Genomic DNA, 10,873 nt, shown 5'->3' on the forward strand with positions numbered 1-10,873 from the left:
GCCCCGGCGGGTCCACCTTGATGGAGGTTCACCCTGTCGGCGGGGAAAGGCGGAGGGGTTTCGTGGTTCAGCGGACGGTGAAGACGCCGATAAGAGCTCTGGGTTCCACAGCTCCTGCTCACGGATCCTGGTTCCCAAATGGAACCGGACACTTCAGGTTCTCCATCTCAAAGAGACAGTTCCTTCCTCTTGTTCCCATGCAGTTAGCGGTTAGCGGTTAGCATGGGGGTTCTCCACCTAAGGAGCTGGTATGGACTTCTGCTCGGAGTCTTGATGTTCATGAGAGCTTTCATTATGTTGGGCAGTGGAGCCAAACACAGCTATCATTGTGAGGGGCGGGGTTTAACCTGGGCAGGTCAGCTGTCAATCATCATTCACACCTGCAGACAACTTAGTCTTCGTTTGGACTGCGGAAGGAAGACGAGAACCCAGGCAGAAGAACATTGAGAACCTCGTTACTGGGACTTTCCTGAGCCAACATGACAACCTGCATTTCCACAAGTTCTGAATGGTCAAGTCTGAACCAACTCTGAGAAAGAGGAGGCAGAGCTGGAAGCAGCAGAGATGAAGATGTTGGCGGTTCCTCTTTGGGAGTGAGGACGATGGGGTCCATCAGAGATCAATCACATGGTAGAGGTTCAGGAGATGAAGTCACCGCAAGGTTTGGACATGGACAGAGGAGGGATGGGGAGCTCTGGATGAAGACCAGAGAGGAGGTTTATGGATGGAGGGAAAGAGGCCAGGAAGTTAGTAGGTGTGAGGGGAGAGGGTTAGATGGAGGCAGATGATTGTGCATGGAGACCTCTGAAGAGAACAGCCTGAGGATTTCATATATTTTCCCTCCGATCAAGTGTAGAACTTCTCCAAGAAGTTGGGGAGCCGATCGGAACAGTCGACGGAATCACCTCCACACCCTCGGGTCCTGGGTAACCTATCCTTCCCGCCCGTTCCCTCGATGAAGAAAACCAGAAACAAAGGACACGGAGACGTGAGGTTGTTTTTGTGCTTTAGTTTTGTGGAACCTTCCTGCGTGAAAAGAACCTGCAAGGAGAAGGGATGTGAAGGAACATCTACGGGGTGGACTCCATTCAGGGGAACACCACGTAAGATCTTGAAGGGACCATTGAGGTTTATCGAGAACCCGCTCTGAGTCCGGACCCGACAGAGACCCGCCTGCGGAACCCGGGTTCTGGTGAGATCTAGTGGCCGCTAGACTCGTATGACCCTAGACTCCGGGACACTTTGAGTATTCAGGGTACCGATGGGGGTCAACAAGGTCAGTCGTGGCTCCTAGACTTCACCACGTCACCTGCTTGGTGTGGGTCACATGACCCGGAGGTTGAGTCAGTTCTGATCTGAGCTCTGATTGGCTGTTGAGCGATTGTCCTTCCAGGTGGACAAAGATAGCCTCCTCTAAAGTTCCTCCAAGCCATACGTGCCCCAAGGGACTATTCGGGGCATCGCTCTCTCGAACCGGAGTTGGAGGTTCTCCAGGGACGAGGACGAGTCCAGTTGCCACCTGGACGGCAAGGTTCCGATTGGGGCTCCAGTTGTAGCTCCAGAAAGTTCTGGGTTGACTCAAGTGTTTATTTGGTGGAAACCCGACACAGTAGCCAATTTCGGGTATGAGAACATCCTTGTTTGGGTTTGGACAGGACCCAAACTAATGGAGCGGGTCCAGAACCAGGGTTCCTCCTGCGGCGGGGGTGGAGGAGTGGGTGGGGGAGGGTCTGCATGCAAATTCAAAAAACACACAACAAGACATCTCAATGGAAAGCAGCTCAAAGGAACAACAAGCGAACGCACAATCACCGTCCACGTTCAACCCCGACATCACAACGCCCCCCCCCAAGATGGCCACCCCCCTCCAGACCCAAGGGGGGGTCCCATACAATAATAATAAAGTTAAGTGATTGTGCTTTTGTAACCAGAACAAACAAACGAACCAGACAGAGATGTACATCACTTCGGAGACATTAACGCTGCCGTGTCCTTCTCCTCCTGCTTCCTGGAGCTCCTCCGCCAAGGAAGCCGAGGAGATCCGATCGATATCAATTACAGTAAAAAAAGAAAAACAAAAACAACGACGTTTCCCGTGGATGCGCGGCCGTCGGCGAAGGTTCCCGCCCCCCCCGGCGCGCCGGCGGAGGAGGACCTTGAAGACGGTCCTTCCTTTCTTCTCGCTTCCCAACACCAAAAGTTGAAGTAGAAAAAAACAGGTCAAACCCGACAGGGACGGGGCGGCACTGTAGGCTTTTCCTCCACTAGCGTCTTTTTCCCCGTCGTCCTTTTCGCTTTTAGCTCCTCAGGAACTGCGGAGACAAAGAATGGCAGCGTGTTAGCCAGGCTAGTGCTTAGCATGGTGCCGCTGGACAGGAAATTGACAGCTTCAGAGCAAGTGTAGCGCTAGCTCTTGCGACTGCTTCTATGAAACCGTTGCTTGAGAAGCTAATAGTGCTACCAGGCTAACTGGAGTTAGCGTCAGCTGATTGCATCTTCTATTAGGAACCAGGCTAGCCTTCCTGTGTAGCATGAAGGTCGGCAAACGTGTCGACTCAAAACCCTCCTGGTTAATCGTGTAGCACGCTAAGCTAACCTCGTAATAACCGAGGTGATGCTTTTGAAAGAGCGTAGCGTGCAAAGCTGACCGGCTGGTTGTCCGAGAAGCAGTGAGGCTAACCAAGTGGAAGCTTGCTTAGGTCATTTTTCGTGAAGGGGTTTCACCTTAACCGAAGGGCACATTAATAATACCATCTAGACGGTTTGTTATGCACGCTAACGGTCAATGCTAACAGCTGCTAATCCAGATGGAGGTTCACCTCTTCCCCCTGGGGGTCCTGGGGTCTCCACTGGAGGTCCCGGGCCGGTCCGGCGGCCTCTGTCCCGACGGAAACGCCGGGCGGCTGTAGAGAAGAACCTCCCCGCCGTCTGCTGAGAGGAGAACGCGGTGAGCGCCGCCGCCAGACTAGCTAACAACAACCAACAATGGGCGCGGACCTGAGCGCTGCCGGCTCCTCCTGCCCGCCCTCTCCGCCGCCGCCGCCGAATCCTCCGGCGTTCCCTCCCGGACCCGGTGGGTCCCGGTGCTTCCCCGCCGGCCCCGGGCCAACACCGAGCCCACGCGGGGCAACGTGGCGCCCCGGACCCTGTGGTCGGCGTGAGCCGTCGGGCCGCCGGCGAAGCTCAGCGGCATGAAGGAGTCTGAGGCAGAGGGACAAGGACTTTAACAATTTACCGCCATCTTGTTTTCTTTTTTTTTTTTTTTTTTTGTTAATGAGCGGATGGTGCACCGAGGGTTTTGTCCACTAGGTTTATTCTATCATTTTTTTAATTTTACTGTTATTTTTTTTTTCTTGTCAGACTCGGCTGTCACATTTATTCACTTTTACTATGACCGCTTTAATTGTTTTTACTATATCTTATCTATAACTGTTGAGGAAGGCGCCTGAAATAAACCATTATTATTATCTTTACTATCTAGCCGTATCGAATAACAGCTAAAAATAATGAATCAATAGCGCAAAAAATAATAAAGCTTGAAAAAAATACAAAGGGCGGCCGTCATTCCCGTAACGTCTGGAAAAGCGGAAATCATCACGGCGCTCACCGTCATTGCAGCCGTCTTTGTGAGGGTCGTGTTTGTGTCGGCGTGGCCGTTTGTGAGTGACGGCGGGGCTCATGTTGCTGTCGGTGGACATGGGGCTGCTGGGACGCCGGCCTGGAAGCACCGCCCACACACAACCGTTCTTCTTTGCGTTCTTCTCAGCGATTGGACGGGGTCGCGGCGGCTCACCTGGTTCCTCGGGGTACCCGCGGGCGCACGGGGCCGCCGCCTGGTTGAAGTCCCCGTCGGTGAAGAAAGACCCCTCGGACGTGCTGACGATGCTGGAGCGCCCCGACGACACGTCGTCCTCCGACGCCGAGCCCCAGCTGTTCGCCGCCGACCCGTTCAGGTCACCCGCGCTGGAGGCCGGCGTGGCCGCCGGGCCCAGGAGCGCAGGGCGGCGGCCGGCGTCTTTCTCGCCGTCGTCTCCGTCCTCTTCCAGGTCGGCGCAGAGGGGGATGCAGCTGTAGGTGTGGGCGGGGGAAAGGGGGCGGGGCCTCTCGCTCGGCGGGTGGCTGTAGGATGCGGAGACGGAGGCCGACGCCGGGCCTCTGACGGGCGGCGTCGGGCATCCCTCCGCCCTCCTCTGCGGGTCAAAACTGACAGGACATGGACATTTCACGGTCATGATGGGCTCGCTCATGCCGTGCACTGCATAACATTGTTATTACACTGTTATTATGCTGCTATTATACTGTTATTACACTGTTTTGAATTGTTATGACATTCTTTTCATTTAAAGCACATGTAAAGTCCACTGCCCACTTAATTTGCACTCACCCTTGCACCTGCACCTTGTGAGGTGGACACCAAACTTCACTCAAATGCTGCATAACATTGTTATTACGCTGTTATTATGCTGCTATTACACTGTTATTACACTGTTTTGCATTGAAATCACACTAAATACATTTAATGCACATGTAAAGTCTACTGCCCACTTGAATTGCACTCATCCTTGCACCTGCACACCAAACTTCACTCGAATGTTTTATTGCACTGCCACTGTTCTATTGCAATGTTCATATTCACATCTGTAATCATATTTATAATAATGTTTACACTCTTTCTTCCAGCACATATCCAAATGCACTGCGGATTCACTTGCTATGACCACATTGTACGCTCAACACACACACACACAAACACACCTCTTGTCCCTGGCGAGAGTGTATTCATCATAGTTCCAGGCAGTGGCGGCGGCGGCGGTGGCGTGAGGAGGTGACGCAGGTTCCCCCCAAGCGGCGTTGGCGGCGTTGTGTTTTGGCGTCCTCTGGACGCGGGGTCCCTTCCTCTGATGGCTCTGGCTCCCTGGGAGGAGAACCCACGGCGGGGAAACCGGGACGGGTCAACGCCGGCCGTATTTCCCTAATCTAGATATGTACGTGGTCGCCATGGTTACCAGAGGTGCCGGTGCTGCCCCTGTCGGAGCTGTGGTGCGAGCCGGCGGTGCCGTGGGGGAAGGCGGCCGTCTTGGCGTGGAGGAGCCCGTCGGCGGCCTGAAGGTGCTCTGCGGGCGGAGGAAAGGTGGAACCAAGACGGACGGCGGCAACATGGCGGCGGTCGGACGCAAGCCCCGCCCACTTTACCTTTACCCAGAAGGCTCTGCTCCATGATGCTGTACTGCATCTGCGCCGCCACCTCCTCGGGGATGGGAGGAGGGTCGGGCGGCTGCTTCCACGGCCCGTCCAGTGGCTCCAGAACGCCGCCCGCCGCCTTGCTTTTGATGGCGGCCTGGATGAGCTGCGTGGTGGCGTAGGGGACCGGCTCGTAGGCGCCGCCCGGCTCGCCGCCGTAGCACAGGCCGCCGAAGGTCTTGATCTCGTTGAGCTTGCCGGCGAGGCTGACGTCGCTGTAGACGTCGCCGTCCGAGGACGCCGCCTTGCCCTCGCCGTGCTTCCCGTAGCTGGCGATGCAGTCCGCTGACACACACACACACACACACACACGGTCAGCGAGCGGTCCCGCAAGAGTAGCCCCGCCGCCCTTCCTCGACCCACCTGGGCGGCTGTAGGTGGTCATGTTGCTGTCGCTGGTTCCGTTGCCGTGGTTACAGCAGCCGATGGCGCAGTCCTTGTGGGCGGGGCCGGCGGCGGGCCAGCTCTCCGCCGCCCACAGCCGGTTGAGGGGCTCGGCGGCGCCCAGGAGGCCCGGCCTGCAACGGGGAACGTCAGCGCGGGGAGACGCTGCCCTCCGGCGGATACGGGAGGCACTGCAACGCAACGCGGGAGGAAGGGGAGGGGCTCACCTGCCGCCGCCGCCGCTGCACGCCATCTCTCCTCGCTGGTACGCAACTGGAGGAGGAGGAAGAGGAGGAGGGGGTTATCAAGAAAATAAGAATAAATTTGATGTTGATACAGTTGCTGTTGTTTTGGCGTGAAGGGTGGCGTTTAATCTGTCTTTATCATCGCCATTATTATTATTACAATCTTTGCCATTATCAATGGTATTTTAACCATATTATTGTCGTTATATTTATTAATTAACTATATTTTCAACAATTATGTATTTATGTTATTATTTGGGTTATTATTATTATTACTATTATATATTATTATTATATTATTATTATTGTTATTATTATTATTATTATTGTTGTTATTATTGTTATACATGGCATTTTGATTGTTATTATGTATTGTATTGTTATCATTTTATTATTAGTACTATGATTAGTCTTATTGTTAGCCTTATTATCATTATTATTATTATTATTGCTATTATTATCATTATCATCATTATTATCATTATTATTATTATTATTATTATTATTATCATTGTTGTTGTTTACGGCATTTGATTATTATTTTGTATTGTATTATCATTATTATTATTGTTATTATTGGTACCTTTATTACTATTATTGTTGTTATTCATGGTGTTTTGATTCTAATTATTAAACATTGTATCATCATTATTATTATCAATAATAATAATATAAGAGTACTCACCTGTGGGTGTGAAGGTGAAGGAGGGCACTGTGGGGCAGACAGAGGAGAAGGTTATTTCAGGAGTACTTTAGTACTTGTAGGTAGTATTTGTGAGTATCCAGTGCTGCAATACTCATGGAAATATCTGAGAGTGAGAGGGAGGAGGAGGACGCATTCACTCATTCACACTCACACACACACACCTTTGCGTATGCCGGTGTAGGTGCTGCTCAGGCCTCTCCTCCTCTTGCGGTGCCTGTAGAGCCAAACGCTGAAGATCATCAGCACCAGCCAGCAGGTGGCGCCGATGCCGGCGATGAACGCCGGCTGCTTCACCACCGCCGAGATCTGGGTCAGCGTGTCGTCTTCGTCCTCCTCCATCTCCATCTCCTCCTCGCCGATGTCCATCATCTGGCCTGCGGAGTCTGAGCACGCACGCACGCGCGCACGCACGTTCATCTTCTGACACTTTTAAATGAAAACAAAGTCGGATATAAAGAGTATAAAAATCAAAATGGCCGTTTTCACCCAGCTGGAAGAGGGCGGCGTCGCTCCTGGCCCCGGGCCCGGCGCCGTTGCTGGCGGCGACCTCCACGCTGTAGCGGATCCCCGGCGCCAGGGCCGGGAGCAGCAGCGAGAAGGTGGAGCCGTCCACCGACTGGTTGACGTGGTAACGGCTCTCGTTGCCGAGGCACCACACCTGTTTTGGGAAGGGGGGGGGTGAGCAGGAGGCGGAGCCTATTGTCAGGTGATGGCGAGAAGACGGCGACGTCTAATATCTGGAGTTACACCTGACCTTTCAAAACAAAATATTTTGTTCATACTATGTAGTTGCTTTTCTTACACATGTGTGTGTGTGCATGTGTGCATGTGTGTGTGTGTGTGTGTGTGGAAGATGGGCAGGAGGCGGAGCCTAGTGTCAGATGATGACAAGAAGATAGCGATTATCAAGAATTATAGCCCACCTTTCAAAATAAATACTTTTTCTTTAATGGATTACTGCTTTTCTAGTGTGTGTGTGTGTGTGTGTGTGTGGAAGATGAGGAGGGGCGGAGCCTAATTTCACATCACAAAGGCAGGATGGTGATCTAACATCAGGAGTTAACCTTTGACCTTTGAAAATAAAATACTTCATTTGAAAATGTGTGTGTATGTGTGTGTGTGTGTGTGTGTGTGTGTGTGTGTGTGTGTGTGTTGGACTGCACCAACTCCATAAAGGGGAGGTTCAAAATCTGTGAAATATAATGAGCCTTATGCTAATTAGCTTACTATCTGCTAATCTTGCTAAGGCCATCACCCTTTTCAAAGGGTGAATGAAAAGGAAACGTTGCCGGCGAGTATTATGGGATGCTTCTGTGGCGACCAATCAGCATCTGTCACCTTGTACTCCTGGATGACTCCGCCCCCTTCCGGTTCCAGAGGCGCTTTCCAGGCGACGAGGATGGCCGTCCCATTGGCGTCCATCTTGGTCACCGTCACGTCCTGCGGGGCGCTGCCGGGGGCTGGGGGGGGCAAACAGGAAGTGGGAAGAGAGAAGTCTGCTCAGCGGCGGCGGCGGTAACGGCGCCGGCATCCGGGAGATATCAGTGTTGGATGACAGGCGGATACATCATGTCAGCACGCAAACATCCCGTATCAATGTCAGAAAATTTGCATTTTCTGACATTTGGGTTGCTGCAGTTGCCCTGCCTGTCCAGCAGAGGGAGCTGTGACATCACTCTTCCCATGCAGCGCGGCAGCCAATCAGATTACAGCGTGTTTCACCGGAAAAAAAATAAACGAGATCCTCCTCGTCACCGTGGCAACGCCCACCTTCATCCAACGTCCGAACCACCTTGGCGTCGCTGTCGGCGCCCTGGAACTCGTCGAAGAAGGGGCGGACCTTGAACTGGTAGGCGGAGCCTCGGCGGAGGTGTCCCACCACCACGCCGTCCCCCAGTGGCGGCCGGACGTCCGTGGAGATCCAGCGGCCGTCAGGCTGCCCGCGCTCCGCCCACGGCCGGTACAGCAGCCTGAAACCCTGCACGTATGGGGAATGGCGCTCCACCTGTGGCGGGTCACAGGGTGCCGTTACCGGGACCTACACAGCTATTACACGCTCGATGACACCGGTATAACAGTGTAATTACACGCTTATTACAACGCTATTACGCGCTTATTACAGTGTTGTTACACGCTTATTACAGTGTTATTACCGTCCACTGCACGCGGACGGCAGAGGAGGACAGCGGCGTCGGCGTGCTGAGGTGGATCACCACGTCGGCCAGCGCCTTCTGGATGTGACGTGGGTCCATGCCCTGCAGGGTGGAGGCACTGTCTGGTGCTGCAGATGGAGGGATGGGTGGATGGAGGGAGGAAGGAACAAAGGAAGGTGGAGAAGGTACTTTGTTTAAAATTTTAAACGTAAATCAAACGTAAATTTATTTTTGTTTAAACGTAAACACTACAGTAACAGTTACAGTAAAAGTATTAGTATCAGTAGCAATAATCATACTTATAAAAAAGTAATAGTAACTGTACTTGTAAAAGTATTGGTGATAGTGAAAGCAATAGTATAAGTAGTAGTAGTGGCAGCAGTATTAGTACTAGTATTAGTATGAGTATAAGTAGTAGTAGGAGTAGTTGTATCAGTATTAGTAGTCGTAGTCGCAGTCGTAATATTAGTAGCATTGGTAATAGTAGTATTACCAATATTAGTTGTATTAAGTAGTATTAGTAGCATTGGTACCAGTAGTATTACTAATATTAGTTGTATTTGGTAGTATTAGTGGTATCGGTATTAGTAGCATCAGTAGAATTGTACTTTTTGTAGTATTGTTATTATTAGTATCAGTAGTATTGGCAGCATTGACAGTATTAGCTGTATCAGAAGTATTGGTAGTACAGGTAGTATTAGTGGTATTGGTAGTATTAGTAGTAGTAGTATTAATAGCTTCAGCAGTATTGTAGTTTTAGTACTATTGTTGTATTGGTCGTATTAGAATTAGTAGTTTTGACAGTATCAGTAATATCAGTCTTGTATTCGTGGTATTGTTAGTATTAGTGGTGTGAGTAGTATTGGTAGTATGAGTAGTACTAGTGAGTAGTACTGACCCAGGGTGGTGACGGGGTCTGAGATGTCGCTGGGGTCGCTGACTCCGCCCCCTGCGGCGGCGCGCACCATGAACATGTAGAGGGTGGAGGGTTGCAGGTCCTTCAGCTGGAAGGTGGATGTTCTGACACGTTCTGCCACGGTGCTCCAGCGGCTGCCCAGCGCCTGGCTGCGGGGGGAAGAGCGGGGACGGCGTCACGCTCGCCAACTTCCTGTCCGGAGCGCGGCGGGGGGGCGGGGCTACGCACCTGAAGGCCTCGATCAGGTACCAGGAAGGTTCCTCTCCGGCGCCGGCGCTCCACGTCAGCGTGAGGGAGGTCCTCCCCACGTCGCTGACCTCCGGTTTGGACGGGGCGGCGGGAACCCGGCCAGCGTCGGAGGGCTGCGTCTCCGGGACGACCTCCACGAACTCTGCGGCGACACCGTCCAATCAGCGACCGCGTCGTGCTAAGCTAGCGCTGACCCGGGAGCTCCCGCGGACTGACCTTCCACTCGCAGGAACGCCGTCCAGGACGCCTCGCCGCCGGGGCCGGACGCCACGCAGGTGTACGAGCCCGTGTCTCCGAGCTGGCGGGAAGGAGGCGGGGCATACACGGGTTAGCTGGCATGTGAACGCCGGCGCCGCCGACGGCGTCCGGCGCCCCCTACCTTGGCGTGGAGGATCTGCAGCGCGCCGGTCTCGGACAGGGACGTGCGAGGGTCCAGCAAGGACACGGGGACGCCGTCCTTCCTCCAGTGGACGGCGGGCGGCGGCGTGCCGGCCGTGCGGCAGCCCAGCATCGCCGTGTCGTCCACGGCGACGCTCTGGTTGACGGGGCCCTGTCTGATCACCGGAGGGGGGGGGGGACCAGCCCACTGGGGGGGCGGGGCTCATGTCAACATGTGGACACATGGAGGGCAGTTCATACTAATACCACTAACTAATGCTACTGCTGTCACAAACTAATCTCGCTACTTAATGCCGCTAACCAATACTACCACAAACTAATACTATCAACTGATACTACGACTAACTGATGCAACTAAATACTGCTACTACTACCCCTTCTACTACTAACCAATGCTACCAACTCATGCTTTTAACTACTGTTACTAATGCAACTAACTACAACTACCATTACTACTAAAACTACTAACTACTCATGCTACTAACCCCTTCTCCAAACTAATACTAGTACTACCACTCACTAATCTTGCTAATCAATGCTACTTACCAACGGTAATACTAACTGCTACTGTCAACTCATA

At 52.7% G+C, this 10,873-nt stretch overlaps 1 protein-coding gene across 1 annotated transcript in view; it reads right to left on the reverse strand.

Annotated features, from left to right (window-relative positions):
- Window positions 1–2,175: 2,175 nt before the first annotated feature.
- Window positions 2,176–10,873, reverse strand: part of LOC147226530 (roundabout homolog 1-like) — a 49,570-nt gene continuing 40,872 nt past the window's right edge. The window contains exons 9-28 of the mRNA XM_086160239.1: window positions 10,274–10,494; window positions 10,111–10,192; window positions 9,874–10,036; window positions 9,628–9,794; window positions 8,730–8,857; window positions 8,347–8,581; window positions 7,915–8,036; window positions 7,063–7,234; window positions 6,738–6,959; window positions 6,556–6,582; window positions 5,853–5,898; window positions 5,605–5,759; window positions 5,194–5,526; window positions 5,007–5,114; window positions 4,756–4,915; window positions 3,794–4,203; window positions 3,608–3,718; window positions 2,998–3,201; window positions 2,820–2,928; window positions 2,176–2,312 (exon numbers count right to left, since the gene is read on the reverse strand). Of these exons, the coding sequence (XP_086016365.1) occupies window positions 2,306–2,312; window positions 2,820–2,928; window positions 2,998–3,201; window positions 3,608–3,718; window positions 3,794–4,203; window positions 4,756–4,915; window positions 5,007–5,114; window positions 5,194–5,526; window positions 5,605–5,759; window positions 5,853–5,898; window positions 6,556–6,582; window positions 6,738–6,959; window positions 7,063–7,234; window positions 7,915–8,036; window positions 8,347–8,581; window positions 8,730–8,857; window positions 9,628–9,794; window positions 9,874–10,036; window positions 10,111–10,192; window positions 10,274–10,494 (3,182 nt within the window). The 3' untranslated portion in view covers window positions 2,176–2,305. The remainder of the gene's footprint in view (window positions 2,313–2,819; window positions 2,929–2,997; window positions 3,202–3,607; window positions 3,719–3,793; window positions 4,204–4,755; window positions 4,916–5,006; window positions 5,115–5,193; window positions 5,527–5,604; window positions 5,760–5,852; window positions 5,899–6,555; window positions 6,583–6,737; window positions 6,960–7,062; window positions 7,235–7,914; window positions 8,037–8,346; window positions 8,582–8,729; window positions 8,858–9,627; window positions 9,795–9,873; window positions 10,037–10,110; window positions 10,193–10,273; window positions 10,495–10,873) is intronic.

Source organism: Fistularia commersonii, chromosome 15, assembly GCF_037954325.1.
Source record: "Fistularia commersonii isolate RoL2024-O1a breed Wild chromosome 15, RoL_Fcom_v1.0, whole genome shotgun sequence".
NCBI classification, from domain to species: Eukaryota; Metazoa; Chordata; class Actinopteri; order Syngnathiformes; family Fistulariidae; genus Fistularia; species Fistularia commersonii.